General features: G+C 46.6%; 1 protein-coding gene across 3 annotated transcripts in view; it reads right to left on the bottom strand.

Annotated features, from left to right (window-relative positions):
- The window catches only part of LOC139228817 (kazrin-like), a 387,245-nt gene extending 371,784 nt beyond the window's left edge, over positions 1-15,461 (bottom strand). For all 3 annotated transcript variants that reach the window (XM_070860217.1, XM_070860221.1, XM_070860218.1), the window contains exon 1: positions 15,131-15,461. In XM_070860217.1, the coding sequence (XP_070716318.1) occupies positions 15,131-15,299 (169 nt within the window). In that variant the 5' untranslated portion in view covers positions 15,300-15,461. The remainder of the gene's footprint in view (positions 1-15,130) is intronic.
- Positions 15,462-18,071: the final 2,610 nt, after the last annotated feature.

Raw genomic sequence — 18,071 nt, 5'->3', positions numbered from 1 at the left:
GACATATACTTGAAAAGGAAAACAAATTGCAGGGCTATGGGGATAGAGCAGGAGAATGGGATTGGTTGAATCGCTCTTTCAAAGAGCTGGCACAGGCGCAATGGGCTGAATGGCCTCCTTCTGTGCTTTAAGATTCTATGGTTCTACAGGGGTAGTTTTAACCCAAACGCCGGGCGGGGGACCCACGGGGGGGTCGTGTGCAACGTTGGTTTTACCCAATATTGCTCTCCATTAGCTTCAATGGGCAGTAAAAGCGGACGCGGTGTAAAACCGGCGTCGCACCTGATTCCGTCAGTTTCCCTCAGGCGGGTTGGGTTAAAATTGCCCCCATGTGTTACAGGATGCTGCGGGTTTAACAGCTCTGCAGTGGTGCATGGGGCCTGAGATTAGGCTCTACTCAGACACACAGAGAAGAAGCTGGATAGCCATGACCTTCAAATTTGTCCTTCAGACCAACCTTGGACTCAACAAGCGGATACTGTTCCATTAGTGAACAGATAACCCTGGTTCATAAGAACATAAGAATATAAGAATTAGGAACAGGAGTAGCCATCTAGCCCCTTGAGCCTGCTCCGCCATTCAACAAGATCATGGCTGATCTGGCCGTGGACTCAGCTCCACTTACCCGCCCGCTCCCCATAACCCTTAATTGGTTAAAAATCTATCTATCTGTGACTTGAATACATTCAATGAGCTAGCCTCAACTGCTTCCTTGGGCAGAAAATTCCAGATTCACAACCCTCTGGGAGAAGAAATTCCTTCTCAACTCGGTTTTAAATTGGCTCCCCCGTATTTTGAGGCTGTGCCCCCTAGTTCTAGGCTCCCCAACCAGTGGAAACAACCTCTCTGCCTCTATCTTGTCTATCCCTTTCATTATTTTAAATGTTTCTATAAGATCACCCCTCATCCTTCTGAACTCCAACGAGTAAAGACCCAGTCTACTCAATCTATCATCATAAAGTAACCCCCTCATCTCCGGAATCAGCCTAATGAATCGTCTCTGTACCCCCTCCAAAGCTAGTATATCCTTCCTTAAGTAAAGTGACCAAAACTGCACGCAGTACTCCAGGTGCGGCCTCACCAATACCCTATACAGTTGCAGAAGGACCTCCCTGCTTTTGTACTCCATCCCTCTCGCAATGAAGGCCAACATTCCATTCGCCTTCCTGATTACCTGTTGCACCTGCAAACTAACTTTTTGGGATTCATGCACAAGGACCCCCAGGTCCCTCTGCACCGCAGCATGTTGTAATTTCTCCACATTTAAATAATATTCCCTTTTACTGTGTTTTTCCCCCCAAGGTGGATGACCTCACACTTTCCGACATTGTATTCCATCTGCCAAACCTTAGCCCATTCGCTTAACCTATCTATAAATCTCTTTGCAGCCACTCTGTGTCCTCTACACAACCCGTTTTCCCACTAATCTTTGTGTCATCTGCAAATTTTGTTACACTACACTCTGTCCCCTCTTCCAGGTCATTTATGTATATTGTAAACAGTTGTGGTCCCAGCATCGATCCCTGTGGCACACCACTAACCAGCGATTTCCAACCCGAAAAGGACCCATTTATCCCGACTCTCTGCTTTCTGTTAGCCAGCCAATTCTTGATCCATGCTAATACATTTCCTGACTCCGTATACCTTTATCTTCTTCAGTAACCTTTTGTGTGGCACCTTATCGAATGCCTTTTGAAAATCTAAATACACCACATCCATCGGTGCACCTCTATCCACCATGCTCGTTATATCCTCAAAGAATTCCAGTAAATTAGTTAAACATGATTTCCCCTTCATGAATCCATGCTGCGTCTGCTTGATTGCACTATTCCTATCTAGATGTCCCGCTATTTCTTCCTTAATGATAGTTTCAAGCATTTTCCCCACTACAGATGTTAAACTAACCGGCCTATAGTTACCTGCCTTTTGTCTGCCCTCTTTTTTAAACAGAGGCATCACATTAGCTGCTCTCCAATCCGCTGGTACCTCCCCAGAGTCCAGAGAATTTTGGTAGATTATAACGAATGCATTTGCTATAACTTCCGCCATCTCTTTTAATACCCTGGGATGCATTTCATCAGGACCAGGGGACTTGTCTACCTTGAGTCCCATTAGCCTGTCCAGCACTACCCCACTAGTGATAGTGATTGTCTCAAGGTCCTCCCTTCCCACATTCCTGTGACCAGCAATTTCTGGCATGGTTTCTGTGTCTTCCACTGTGAAGACTGAAGCAAAATAATTATTTAAGGTCTCAGCCATTTCCACATTTCCCATTATTAAATCCCCCTTCTCATCTTCTAAGGGACCAACATTTACTTTAGTCACTCTTTTCCGTTTTATATATCTGTAAAAGCTTTTACTATCCGTTTTTATGTTTTGCGCAAGTTTACCTTCGTAATCTAGCTTTCCTTTCTTTATTGCTTTCTTAGTCATTCTTTGCTGTCGTTTAAAATTTTCCCAATCTTCTATTTTCCCACGAACCTTGGCCACCTTATACGCATTGGTTTTTAATTTGATACTCTCCTTTATTTCCTTGGTTATCCACGGCTGGTTATCCCTTCTCTTACCGCCCTTCTTTTTCACTGGAATATATTTTTGTTGAGCACTACACGACGGATGGATGCAACCAGCTCATCGGAGGCACCATTTCCCCCACAGCCACCTGCACGCCTGTCAATGGATTTCTCAAAAAGAAAAGCGATGTTTGTCCTTGAAACTGGAGACTCTAATTAAAAAGCATTTTAAAAAGGAACTTAAAATGAAGTCTTCTGTTGTATTGTTTTTGGAACCAGTAATGATGAAACAACATTTTAAACAGAGGTATTGAACACACGACATTTGCTCCAACTCCACTGAAACAAGCACCATTTTGAACACAAGCAATACTGGGTCGGTGGCTACTACACGATTATCTCGTAATAGGACCCAGTGCATATCAATGTGTTCCAGTGGTGGGAGGCGGTGTATATCCCTGCAGTACTGTAGTGCGAGGTAGTCTTAAGTGTGTTGCTGGGTAGTGGTGCATCAGAGTGCAATAGAGCAGATGAGGGGGTTGGAGAATAGGAACAGAAGCAGGCATTTCAGCCCCTTGAATCTGTTTCACCAATTAGATCAGGGTCGATCTTTAATCACAGGAAGTCTGGTACAAGTGTATTTTAGGATAATGACACATCATTATGATGGGACATGGAGAGTGGCTGTGTGTCGGAGCTGATGAGAGCACTTGGTTGCTGAAGGAACAGCTTCAAGCACACAAAATTATCAATTGCAGGCATGGTATTTAAAATGTAACCTTGTTTCTTTGTCTTCTCATTTGTACCAAAGAGCCGTTTGTGAGCTAAGCTCAGTCCTTGTCACATGGATCAGCGACCCCAGTGATCTGTGGCCACTCTGTCCCGTTCAGTCAGCAGCCTCAGACTGGTGGGTTGATATTATTTACATCACACTGTATTCCAGGGGAGAAAACGAATTGAATAATTTGAACCTCTTCAGTCTCGTACAGATAATGAAGTGGTGTGAGGATGGAGCACAGAGTGAATGTGATTTGGATGTTTTATGGAGGAGAGGGAACAACGCTGACAGGTCAATGCGCCACAGTTATATGATTCATTTGGTCCTTCCTATCAATATTACCGTCCGATGGGACCGGTGGGAGGTGTGGACGGTTGTGGATGGGACTTTAGGTTGGCCGTGGGTATCTGTCCCCACACTTTCTGCAATGCTACTACATAAATTTACTTTGCACAGAAGACTGTGAATGAAGACTGTGAGCACCTTTGTGGCTCAGTGAGTTCATGCACCTCTTGTGATGCTGAGGCATACCGACCAGGAAGATCCCAGGTCTGTTCCAAGTTCAGAAAACGGACAGAAAACAGAGAGTAGGAATAAACGGGTCATTTTCAGGTTGGCAGGTTGTAACTAGTGGGGTACCACAAGGACCGGTGCTTGGGTCCCAGCTAGTCACAATATATATCAATGATTTGGATGAAGGGACCAAACTCCAAGTTTGCTGATGATGCAAAGCTAGGTGGGAATGTAAGTTGTGAGGAGGATGCAAAAAGGCTTCAAAGAGATATAGACAGACTGTGAGTGGGCAAGAACATGGCAAATGGAATATAATGTGGAGAAATGTGAAGTTATCCACTTTGCTAGGAAAAATAGAAAAGCAGAGTATTGTTAAATAGTGAGGTATTGGGAAATGCTGGTGTTCAGAGGCACCTGGGTGTCCTTGTATGCAAATCTCTGAAAGTTAACATGCAGGTACAGCAAGCAATTAAGAAAGCCAATGGTATGTTGGCCTTTATTACAAGAAGATTTGAGTATAAGAATAAAGATGTCTTACTGCAATTATGTAGGGCCCTGGTGAGACCGCACCTGGAGTATTGTGTACAGTTTTGGTCTCCTTACTTAAATAAAGATATACTTGCCATAGGAGGGGTTCACCAGATGGATTCCCGGGATGGGGGGATTGTCCTATGAGTAGACTAGGCCAATATTCTCTAGAATTTAGAAGAATGAGAGGTGATCTCATTGAAACATACAAAATTCTTATCGGGCTTGACAGGGTAGATGCAGGGAGGATGTTTCCCCCGGCTGCGGGGTCCAGAATCAGGGATCACAGTCTCAGAATAAAAGGTTGGCCATTTAGGACTGAGATGAGGAGGAATTTCTTCACTCAGAGGGTGGTGAATCTTTGGTATTCTCTACCCCAGAGGGCTGTGGAGGCTCAGTCTTTGATTATATTCAAACAGACATCGATAGATTTTTGGCTATTAAGGGAATCAAGGGATATGGGGACAGTGCAGTAAAATGAAGTTGAGGTCGACGATCAGCCATGATCTCATTGAATGATGGAGCAAGCTTGAGGGGCCGAATGGCCTACTCCTTTTCTTATGTTCTTATGACAGAATCAGCTACGATGGCATCATGGTCAAATAGCTTGCTGACACTCACCATTTAGGCTCACTCAACAAGACTTTAACAAATTGTGGAGTTTAAATTCAGTTAATTAAATAAATCTGGAATAAAAGCAGCTATCGATAATGGTGACCATGAAACTACCAGATTATCATAAATCCACCTGGTTCACCAATGTCGTAAAAACCTATTGGTTCACTAATGTCCTTCAGTGAAGGAAATCTGCTGTTCTTGCCCGGTCTGGCCCATACAAGCCTTCAGACCCACGGCAACGTGGTTGACTCTTAACTGCCCTCGGAAATGGCCTAGCAAACCACTCAAGGGCAATTAGGAAAGGGCAATAAATGCTGGCCTTGCCAGCGATGCACACATCCCATGAATGAACAAAAGAAAAATGGCCACATGCAAGAGGTAGCAGATGGCAGCCACCCCCCGGGCTCTAAGCCTTCCGATCAGCGCCTCTCTCTCTCTTTCTCTCCTCTCCCCTCCATGGCTTGTTTTTTAACCAAACCCCGAGCTGCTGTGTCCGGGCGTGAGGCCGATTCTGCCGGCCAAACCTACGACCCACCAGCCCTGCTTCAAGACGTTTGGTCGTGGCGTGTGAGTGAGTAAAAAATGAGAAAACTTGTGGGGCAGGAAACAGATGAAGTCTGTGTCATTTGCTGCTAATTTCAGCATGCCCACAATACCTCTGGACTTCCGTCACAACACTGGACGGGCAGAAAACTTACATTGAAGCTTCAAGACCTGTAAAACAGGTGTTCAAGATGGCAATAACCTTTAAAGCAAATTGAGATGGGATCAAATGTAAAGTTTAAGTATCAGTTAAGTAGCTGATATAGTATCAGCAACAGTCTTGAAAATTAATTTCAGAGCACAAATATAATGAGCACAGATTTCCATTTCCAAACTTTAAATCCCCGTCAGACTTGTTCCAAGGATGTTGGGTAATTCAGCAACAGGCCACTCACTCTTAACACAACACAACACAACATTACGGAACAGCTCCAAACAGTAAACATGTCCACGTGGAATAGTTGTCGCTGAGCCCTCAGGGTCTCCTCTCTTCCCCCCCTCGCCCCTCCACCACCCCTGGAGTCTTGTGACTTCTCTCTCTCCCTCCCCGGGCTCCAAGCCTTCTGATCGGCCTCTCTCTCTCTCTCCCTCTCTCTCTCTCTCTCTCTCTCTCTCACTCCCCTCTCCTCTCCCCCCCCCCTCCCTCCCAACCTTTACTAATGGTTTGTAACTTCTCTCTCTCCCCCTCCCCGGGCTCTAAGCCTTCCGATCGGCGCCTCTCTCTCTCTTTCTCTCCTCTCCCCTCCATGGCTTGTTTTTTAACCAAACCCCGAGCTGCTGTGTCCGGGCGTGAGGCCGATTCTGCCGGCCAAACCTACGACCCTCCAGCCCTGCTTCAAGACGTTTGGTCGTGGTGTGTGAGTGAGTAAAAAATGAGAAAACTTGTGAGATCCAACACATTTACACTTCTACGTTGACAGGTAAAGAAGGTTGAACTTTATTATTGATTTTGACAATGTTCTTGACTGCCTCCAAAATCTTCAATTTAAAAACAATGGCGTCTTTCAGCGCAGATTTGTGAATGTGCGCTGGTTTTCTTAACTCACCAGAAGGTTTTTCGGGAGTGGCCAGATACGCCGACCTAAGAGAAAAAAATGTTGGGCAAACTGCGAACAATTGAAAGAACCAGCGCAGACATGAGGGAACGCCCCACCCCCATGATGTAAAAAAAAAACTGGCCTAGAAAAATCATAACTAAGTCAGTTATGCTGGTGCAGATCGCCGGAGGAAAGTTTGAAAAAAATAAATACGCCAGAAAAAACGGCGCGTGCCAAAAAAACGGCACAAATGACCGGTGAAAATTGAGCCCTTTCAGGATCTGGAATATTGGGTCCTTCATTGAAACACCTGTGAAACTCATCCCTTTTTGGCATGGAAGCAAGTCATCCTCGTTTCGAGGGATTGCCTATGATGATGATGAGTATATATACAGTAACCCTCAAACTGTATGATTATTTTGTTGATCAGTAGACTTGAGTTTGTTTGCCCAATTGCCAGTTTTGTGTTAACTTTGTGGAGCAGTACACACCGTTAAATCATAGCCACCATCAAGGAAGCAAATGTAATAATCAATATTCCCCCTAATCTTTTTGGGGGTACGTGGTCCCTTTAACGGGCTGCGCAGCCCATTCAATATTTTACGTAGTGTAAAAGCTCCCATTTGAAAAGCCAGTCCCGAGCTGCGCGGGACCTACAGACAGTCGCATGTCCACACAGCTTAGCAGGAATGTTGGTAATGTTTACAATAAATTCATATATTTGGTTAAATAAACTTATCAAACTACTTCAGAACTTCTTACTCATCGTTTAACCAATTATATGTGAAAAAGCACACTGAATATCATTATGTGGGGGCGTCCCAAAACTAGGGGTCATAAATATAAGATAGTCACTAATATATCCAATAAGGAAATGAGGTGTGGCGGGAGATCATGGTGACGGTGCGGCAAATGTTTGTGGCGGAGAAGCGCTGAGAGATCATGGCGGAGATGCGACGAGTGTTTGTGGCGGAGAAGCGGCGAGTGTTTGTGGCGGAGAAGCGGCGAGTGTTTGTGGCGGAGAAGCGGCGAGAGATCATGACAGAGCTGTGGCAAACACGGGTACGGGGCCCAGAGGCAGCATGGGCCAGCCCACACTGCGATATGTGTGCGCGCATTAGGTCCGTGCAGCAGAGCAGGTCTCCAGTTGTCCTGGTTAACCCTTGCCACTGGACCAAGGCCTAACTCTGTCAAGCACGTGTGGTGGCTGGTGTGCAACGGTCACCACATGTTAAAAAAATCCACGCACAGGCATCTTCCACCCTTTAAATTGGAGTTCAGGATTGGAACATCGGGTCCTTCATTGAAACATCTGTGAACTCATGTGGAAGCAAGTCATCCTCGTCCGAGGGACCGCCTATGATGATGATGATGACTCACTCTCCATTATTCCGTACAAGTAAGAGCACAAAACAAAGCTCAATTTGATCACATCAAACAAACAAACAGTCCTTTCTAAAATCCCGCCAACTCATGCAGCCTCTGCAGACATTCCCTGAATCCTGTCGGAAATGCCAAACACTTGATGCTCCTGAGAAAGCTCTCTGTGTTCTGTGGCCCATCGCCATTGGCTAGACTCTGTGCACCCTTTCCCAAACCCCAGCTCCTGAAGCTACTGCCTGCGATGGTCCCGCTACCAAGCCCATCATTCCAAGAGTGGTGCCACATGAAGAACATGGACAAACACGTTTAGACTTCCACTTCCCTGTGTGCATTCTTTCCTGTCCTCCCACCTCTCCTCCCCGGCAATTATTTTCTTGACCTCAGAGCTATTCAGGCTCAAGAAAGAAAGACTTGTATTTATATAGCGCTTTTCATGATCTCAGGACATCCCAAATTGCTTACAGCTAATGAAGTACTTTTGGAGTGTAGTCACTGTTGTAATGTAGGAAATGCAGCAGCCAATTTGCGCACCACAAGCTCCCACAAACAGCAATGTGATAATGACCAGATAATCTGTTTTTTGGGATGTTGATTGAGGCCAGGACATTAGGGAGAACTCCCCTGCTCATCTTCGAAATAGTGCCATGGGATCTTCTATGTCCACCTGAGAGAGCAGATGGGGCCTCGGTTTAACATCTTATTAACAAAGAAGAACCAAGTGCAAACGTTAATGTGCTCAGGACGCGTGTATGTAATACTGCAATGTTGGCACCGAGTGGTGCGGTGTTTCAGATCCAGATAGGTTGTAGTAGCACATTCTTACAATACCAGCCTCCATTCTTACTGCTCTCTAAAAGTTCTGTGATTGGCAGCGCCCAAGATGTGCAGAATGGAAGGCAGCACAGTGAATTCCGCAGGCTATTGACTCCCGAACCCCACTCCCGTGGCAAAACCTGATGTTTACACAACAAAAACTGCAGAGAAGGGTTTTTGGTTTTGCTTAGTAAAGATTGTGGTGCAATAGCTTTAAATAAGAAAGCTAAGTAACTGTTGATGCCAATTTGGTACATGTGAGGGAATGCGGGGATTATCATACAAGGAGAGATTGTGTAGACTAGGCCTATATTCCCTAGAGTTTAGAACAATGAGAGGTGATCTCATTGAAACATCTAAAATTCTTAAGGGGCTTGACAGGGCGGATGCTGGGAGGATGTTTCCCTTGGCTGGGGAGTCTAGAATCAAAGGCTATACTCTCAGAATAAGGGGTCAACCATTTAGGACTGAGATGAGGAGAAATTTCTTCAAAAGAAAAGACTTGGATTTATATATTTATATTTCACGGTTTAACGTCTCATCCGAAAGAGATTTATGAATCTTTGGAATTTTCTACCCCAGAGAGCTGTGGATGTTCAGTCATTGAGTATATTCTAGGCTAAGATCGATAGATTTTTGGATACTAAGGGAATCAAGGGATATGGGGATAGTGCGAGAAGGTGGAGTTGAGGTAGAAGATCAGCCATGATCTTACTGAATGGCAGAGCAGACTCAAGGAGCCAAACAGCCTCCTCCTGCTCTTAATTCTTATATTCCTATGCGGCTTTAAAAGAGCACCATCATGATGAAAATGTAATCGGCAAACTTTTGGGTTTTATTTAAGGAAGGGGAAGAGCTATGTTACACGGTGCACTTTGTCATGCAGTGTGCTGTCACAAATGCGATACAACATACAATGGACACTTTTTTTTTAACAAGAATCACAAGCTTCAACAACTCTTGCATGCCAGCCTCTCCATTTTCTTCTGATACCATCTCTTCTTCCAATCGCAGCCCTTGCCATATTTTTCACTCGTAACTCTGACTTTCCCCACTCTGACCCTGAACCATCGGTCCTCAGCATAGGCATCAGTTATGTCCCCTTCTGCCCCTACCTCAACAAATTCTGAGCGCCACATGATGCTGTGCTTTTCTTCCACCCCCATCGCACCAACTTTCTTGACCAGGAAGCTCCCCGCTCCCACCCGCACATCTGATCCTTTCCCCTGTCTTCAGCCTCCCCAATCTATCTGCCTCCCTCCCTCTGGCCCCCGACCCCTCTTGATCTTTTTATGGAGAACTGCTGGCACGACAGTGGCTACGCAATGCTCCATTCCCCTCGCTCATATCTCCCTCTGAACTTGCAGTGCTCCAGCATTATTATCAAACCTGGTGACAAAGCGGGCGCTGTTGTAAGGTGGAAGGAGTTCTACCTTGCTGAGCCTCAACAGCCAACCCTCTAACAACTCCTACCACCCCCTGGACAATGGCCCCATTACTGAATACCAAACCATCACATCCTAAACCAATACTGACCTTCTGCTCTGGAGATCTCCCCAGCCATCCCCACCCAACCAATGGCCTCCAATCTCGTGGTTCCCCAAATCCATACAGCCCACTTCCTCCTCAAGATCCACAATCAGAATGGTCCCAGTAGACCAATTGTTTCAGCCTCCACCTGCCCCACCAAACTTATTTCTTCTCTGGATTCCATCTACCAGCCCCTCCCCCGCCACCCCTCCCCAACCATCCAGCCCCCTCCCACCTATATCCATAACTCTTCCGACACTCAAAGCCTTTTTAAAATATATTTTTTAAAGCCAATCCTGAAAAAGGGTCTTCAGACTGAAACATCGACTTACTGATTTCTGTTTCTCCACAGATGCTGCCTGACCTGCTGAGTATTTCCACATTTTCCATTTTGGTCAGATTTCCAGCTCCTGCAGAATATTATATAACTGTATATCGATTCTGTTTATTCAGCAGGGTAAAGGTTACTCATTGTATCGTACTGTTTATTCAGCAGGGTAAGGGTTATTCACTGTAACTGTATAGAGATTCTGTTTATTCAGCAGGGTAAGAGTTACTCACTGTAACTGTATAGAGATGTTGTTTTTTCGGCAGGGTAAGTATTACTCACTGTAACTGTATAGAGATGTTGTTTATTCAGCAGGGTAAGGGTTACTCACTGTATCTGTATAGAGATTCTGTTTATTCAGCAGGGTAAGGAATATTCACAGTATAACTGTATAGAGATGTTGTTTATTCGGCAAGGTAAGGGTTACTCACTGTAACTGTATATAGATTCTGTGTATTCAGCAGGGTAAGGGTTACTCACTAACTGTATAGCAATGTTGTTTATTCGGCAAGGTAAGGGTTACTCACTGTATCTGTATAGAGATTCTGTTTATTCAGCAGGGTAAGGGCTGCACACTGTAACTGTATAGAGATGCTGTTTATTCGGTAAGGTAAGGGTTACTCACTGTATCTGTATAGAGATTCCGTTTATTCAGCAGAGATAGGGTTACTCTGTGTAACTGGACTGCGAGGTCCCACTGAGTAAGCAGAGTAGGGGTTAAAAAAGTCTTCAGCTTTTATTTAAAATAAATCACCATCTATTTAAGGGTTGACTGAATCATCTTCGTGTCACTAATGGTGTGATTACACAGCGCAGTGATCGAGTTTGAATGATCACGCTCCTCTTAACGAGATGTACATTGAAATGTACATCAATATACAGGGCAAATCTACCCAGCTCCATTGTACATTGCACAGACACAAATCTCCATGGTGGAAATCGGTTTTATTTTTTATAAACAATTCCCCAACTACCCTCACCCCCAAAACTACGAGCGGCCCCAGTATGTGAAACGAGCATGCAAGTATGCTTGAGCCAGAACTCCATGCAAAGTTCAGGGAAGGAATTCATAGTTTATGAAATCAGATCACTTACACTCAGGGTCAGAGCAAGCGGCCAGCAGCAGCTGTGGAGGCCGAGACTGTAGATAATGGAGACATTGGAACACTGAAGGAGCTGACCCCACATCTTCAGTTCCCCAGCCACTAATGGTGCTCGTTAATGCACTGGAGCCTTTAGTTTGGGGTATTATGGACCCCTCCTCCCCCCACCCCCAAGTTCCAGTGGGCTTCAGAGAGAAGCAGTGGCACCGAGGTTGTGGGTCTACGCTGGAGCACCGCTCCCACGCGACCCCCGAGAAAACTGCCCAGGAGCAACACTTTCAAGTGTCAGTTTAGCTCAGGCCGGTAGCTCTCTCGTCTGAGTCAGACGGCGGTCGCTTCAGGAATTGAGCACATAATCCGGCCTGACACTTCAATGCAGCACTGAGGGAGTTGCCGTTTTTCGGATGAGATCTTACGCCGAGACCTGGTTTGCTTGTCCCAGTGAACTCTCAAATGCCATGGCACCATTGGAAGAGCAACGTCCTCCCTCGGCCGATACTACAAAAGAAGAGGTTCATTGGCTATTCAGTTCATTGATGCCTGTGGAATCTTGCTGTGCATAAATGGGTTGCTGCATCTGCCGCTAAGCATAGCACTTCAAGGGAATTCATTGTATGTGAAGCGTTTTGATATGTTTTGAGGGAATGCAAGTGTTTCTTATCAAGATCCGAGACAGTGTAACGCCTATTATCAAGATCACAGAGTGCTGAGTCCCTGCAGTATTGGGATGACGGTGTTGTCCTTAAGGTGTATTAAGTGTACAGCTTGGGGTAAATCACCTATCAGCCAGTAAGCTTCAATGTGTGATTTTCTTGCGATCCTCTTAATTCACCCCCTTCATATTGTTCCCAGCACCAGTGACAGACTTACAGCGACAGTTTTCTCCAGACACAGCCCTAGTTCAGAAAGGCAGGGCTCCAGAATTATACCGCGGTGGGGGCTTTTCACGGTCCCGAGCCGACACAGTATTGGACATTTCACACCCCCATCCTTCACATTTGAGTGAAGACCCAGAGACAGCGGAGGGCCAGTTCACTGGGACAGGCAAACCATGTCTCGGTGTAAGATCTCATGCGAAAAACGGCAACTCCCTCAGTGCTGCAATGAAGTGTCAGGCCGGATTATGTGATCTGCTGGGCACCCATCTCATCGCTCTCAGTCCGTGGGGAGGGGACGCAATCCCAGGGCTCACAAACTCCCGGGACCGTGCAGAAACGATTGGTGCAGCAGGAAATACCGAAAAATGTAAGAGTGAAAGGAAATCAGACACAATAATCCCCAATTACACACACGCTCTAAAGTTATTCTGAAAATGCTCTCTTAACAAAAGTGACAGAACATGGCTGTTTCAGCTTAGCGCAAAGCAAACCAGGTGTTAAAAGCCTCATTTCATTTTACAATTAAGGGACATTACTTGTCGGCAGACACAATTGAAGGATAGATTCCAGGCCCATTAAAAAATATTGTAAGTGAAAATGCAGTGGTTGCTGGCATCCTGTCTGGGGGCGGGGAGGGGGGGGGGGGGGGCTGGAATGGAATCCCAGTCCCTTGGAATTTGTGGCTTCCTATTCCGAACACTTTCCCACAAAAAGGGAAGAGGGGGGAGGAGCCAAGAAGCTGGAAGCAGCAAGCCAGCGCATACCACAATGTAATGACAACCCCCCAGGCCAGCGGCCCACTCCCACACCTCACTAATGACTGCAGTGACCACGGGAGAAAGAAAACTGATCCAGCAACAACACTGGAGAGAGAGAGAAAAAAAAAACCATAGCAATCAGATTCCAACATCCACTGGGCACAATTCCAAATGGCACTTTCCAACTGCTCTGCACCATTCCATAGGATTTCCTTTCAAAATCCTGGGAGACTCTGGGAACATTATTTTTTTACACACATACAAGAATGAGGATATCCTCTCTGATATTCTGGGGGAAAGAGACAGTGAACATGTAAATATACAAGCCACATCATTCCTCAATGCATATTTAATAAACAGTTTTTTTTAAAACCCTTTCAGGATCTAACACCTTCAGCGCATTACCAAGCAAAAAGCCTCCTCTCACGAGACTGATACACCAGCAGTCATTGATAGTCTCCAATCACCAGAACATACAGCCCCGTACAAGAGAGTGTGGGAACAGAGAGACGCTGCTCTGTGTGTTCGGTGATCAGAGCTACAAGGAGTTCAGTATCCAAAGGGTTAATGTTGACGATGCTGGACAACAGGATGAAAATATTCAAATTCACCCCCACCCCCCCCCCCCCCCGCGCCCCCCTGCCTCCCAAACACACACACACACACACAATCTATAGCACATTACTGTCCTCCCAGTCACAGCTTTCCCATGCACATTCTTCAGGAGACATTGAACCCAGCAGCACAGTTCCTGGGACAGGATTGCAGGATTCTCAGGGGCTAGTTCCTCACTCATTGCTCCTCCAATGATCTCCAGATCTCCCCTGAACCTGATATTAGCCTCCAGCTTTCACCCTTCATTCCTCAGTTCCCTCTCCTGATCATTCACCCCTGAACCCCCAGTTTAATCTCCCCTGGTATCCCAGTTTCTTTCCCTGAACTCCCAGTTTAATCTCCCCTGATTTCCCAGTTTAATCTCCCCTGGTTTTCCAGTTTTTCTCCCTGAACCCCCAGTTTCTCTCCCTGAACCCCCAGTTTAATCTCCTCTGATTTCCCAATTTAATCTCCCCATGATCCCCAGTTCGCTCCCTGAACCCCCAGTTTAATCTCCCCTGAACCCCCGTTTCTCTCCCTGAACCCCCGTTTAATCTCCCCTGATTTCCCAGTTTAATCTCCCTATGACCCCCAGTTTCTCTCCCGGAACCCCTAGTTTAATCTCCCCCGAACCCCAGTTTCTCTCCCTGAACCCCCAGTTTACTCTCCCCCGATTTCCCAGTTTAATCTCTCCCGAACCCCCAGTTTCTCTCCCTGAACCCCCAGTTTAATCTCCCTTGATTTCCCAGTTTATTCTCCCCTGAACCCCCAGTTTCTCTCCCTGAACCCCCAGTTTAATCTCCCCTGATTTCCCAGTTTAATCTCCCCCGAATCCCCAGTTTCTCTCCCTGAACCCCCAGTTTAATGTCCCCTGATTTCCCAGTTTAATCTCCCCTGAATCCCCAGTTTCTCTCCCTGAACCCCCAGTTTAATGTCCCCTGATTTCCCAGTTTAATCTCCCCTGAACCCCCAGTTTCTCTCCCTGAACCCTCAGTTTACTCTCCCCCGATTTCCCAGTTTAATCTCCTCATATCCTCTAGTTTCTCCTCGCTTGATCTTTCTTCTGATCCCCCCACCCCGCTCAGTTTCCTTCCCCAATCCCCCTCCAGTTTGTCTCCCCTGAAACCCGTTTCCCCCCCCTGATTCCCCAGTTTTACCTCCCCTGATGTGCCGCTCTCTCTGTCTCTCTCCCCCCGCCCCCACGCTCCCTTACCTTCTCCGTGCGGTTGCTTGGTGTCCATGACAGCGCAGTCGGCTCCCGAGCTGAGTTCTGCCAGCCTCCTGCTGGTGGCCGTCAGCTCGGCTCGCAGGCTGGTCACTTCGCGGCTGGCGGACTGCACGGCCACATCGATCCTCCCCGCCAGCTTCTTATTGTCGTCCATGGTGCTCAGGATCTTGGCCTGCGAAGAACGACATGCTGGTCAAGAGAGCGGCGGAGAGGAGGAGAGGAGAGGAGAGGAGGGGAGAGGGTGCAGAGTGAAGCGTGTCCCCGGCGCTGGATCCTGCGCTAGCCCAGAGCTGCAGCCGGCTCCGCTCAGCAAGGCATTCCATCAGGACTCGGCTGGCTGAGACACGCCAGCCCCTTTAAATGGACAGTACCAACCGCGGCCAGGGGAGCCCGAGGACAGAAAATAACATAATCCCCTTTTTTTCAACCTAACAACGCTAGGAGGCAGAGAAATACATTTATTTAATTAATTATCACATGAAATTGATTCCCTTTGTCAATTTCAATTTTCGCATCATATCAATGACAAAGCAACTCACTCCCCCCCTCCCCCCGCTTGTGCCGGATTCTCTGCCCTGCTGTAATCTCCGGTAACAATGTTACACAGATGCTCGCCTGTCTCATTTGCTTCGCAAATTCAGTGGGGCTTGCAGCGAACTGGCGAGAGGCTTGGGCTCTCTGCACAGTTCACATCCACCTGCTCCACCATCCACGCACAATCTGCCATTGTACTCGCCTCCTCCTCGCTGCGTGCTACCAATTAACCAGCGCACCTCACTACCTGCTGCGTTATACATGGCAACACACTGGGCGCTGCCTCTTCTACCTGCCTGGCGTGATTGTCAGCCTCTGGCCTTCGTTTACCCGCTGCTCTCTGCTCCATAATATCTGATCCACCTTTTTTAGTTTACTTGTGATTTTATATATATGTGCTTGAATTTTGGAAGGGATGCTAGTGCTGGGAGTGAAAGCACTTTCTGATTTCTTGGCACACTCACAAGATTACATGCAGAGTAAAGCTCCCTCTACTCTGCCCCAACAATGTGCCTCAGTGCCCAATTCCATTCGAGCACCTCCTACCTGCACCAGTGCAAGATTCTATTTCCCACTTTTTTTTCAAAAATATACTTTATTCATATAAAATTTTCACAATACATTGGAAAATAGTTCAGTACCTTGTGGTCAACAATTCCATACAATGCACTAGCATGCATTTCATTTCAAGGTACAGTTTAGTACAATCCGCAAATCACGTTACATGTAGTACTGTGCAAATAAGGGTATTACATGGAGCAGATGAGAACAGGTTTACATTACATTCTAGGATACACTTCAATACCGATCACGAATCACGGTACATGTAGCACTATGCAGATGAAAGCAGTACACGGAACGGATGGGAATACATTTACATTTCTTTACAAGTTAATAAACAGTGCAGAGACTTTCATTATACATGGCACAACACAGGTGTTTTTCAGTATATAGTGCTCTATGTATATAAGCAGATTAACAAGTACAGCCCGAGGGTGGTTTGATTCCATCCCCTGGGTTTATCGTGGCGAAAGGGCCTTAAACTGTGGCTCTTCCCCACCGTGCCTTTGAGGCGACTGCACCAATCTTTAGTGCATCCCTCAGCACGTACTCCTGGACCTTGGATTACACCAGTCTGCAACACTTGGCCGTGGACATCTCCTTGCCACCCCCAGCCTGACTGTGATTTCTCCGGGTGAGATTGCAACTTAGAGGGGAGGGGATTTGAGCCACGGGTCAAATGGCCAGTGGAATGAGATGGCCATACATTTCTCCTGGGACCAAGAAGGATGGTTCCCCTGTTGTCTCACAGCCTCCATCTTTGAGCCACAAACACCATGTTCAATCCCCGCTCAGATTTCAGCTGCTGGCGGTGGTACGATAGGTTGTAGCTCACTTTGATAAGGGAAGGAGGAAGATCAGCCCGGGTTCTCCCTTGTGATTACTATCCAGCATTTATAAAGCACCTTTAACATTGTAAAACATCAATACACTTCACAGGACAGATAGAATTTGACACCGAGTTACACAGGGAGATATTAGGACAGGTGATCAAAGGTTTGGTCAATGAGATAGGTTTTAAGGATTGTGGGACAAGGAGGTGCAGAGGCGAAGAGGTTTGGGGAGGGAATTCCAGCGCTCAGGACCCAAACGGCTGAAGGCACGGCAGCCAATGGATCAGCCATGATCATATTAAATGGCAGAGCAGGCTCGAGGGGCCAAATGGCCTACTCCTGCTCCTATTTCTTATGTTCTTATGACCTACCTTCATGTGTGGGCCTAGATAAAGAGTGTTGACATGCAATTTGACATTGAGGGGCACTGCAGCTGAATTCAATTCTTTCCTCATCTGATTTCCAGACACACGGCGGGGAGGGGGGGGGGGGCGGGATTTTCCTTCCACTCAGCTTTTCCACTGAGGAACGGCAGGATAGGCCTTCTGCTTGTCGTCCTGATCCCACAGTGACCCAGTCCCTGGTATCCAATTCCATTGCCCATTCTTCATGTGTGAGCCTTGACTGTGGAGGAGGTCAGAGCCAAGGCCAATACTGTCCTCCCACTTTGCACACTTCTGTAACCACCTCCATCCAACAACCCACTGAGAACTCTGCATTTCTCAAACTCTCCCTTTGGCATAGCCCCCAGTTTCAAATGGGAGGCCCATTATTCTAAGATTATGTCCCCTAGTTCTAGTCTCCCCTATCAGTGGAAACTTTCTCTCTGCATCCATCTTGTCAAGCCCCCTCATAATCTTATACGTTTTGATAAGATCACCTCTCATTCTTTTGAATTCCAATGAGTAGAGGCCCAAACTACTCAACCTTTCCTCATAAGCCATCTCCGGAATCAACCAAGTGAACCTTCTCTGAATTGCTTCCAAAGCAAGTATATC

The sequence above is a fragment of the Pristiophorus japonicus genome, chromosome 18 (genome assembly GCF_044704955.1).
Source record: "Pristiophorus japonicus isolate sPriJap1 chromosome 18, sPriJap1.hap1, whole genome shotgun sequence".
NCBI classification, from domain to species: Eukaryota; Metazoa; Chordata; class Chondrichthyes; family Pristiophoridae; genus Pristiophorus; species Pristiophorus japonicus.
This window is presented reverse-complemented; position numbering and strand designations above follow the sequence as displayed.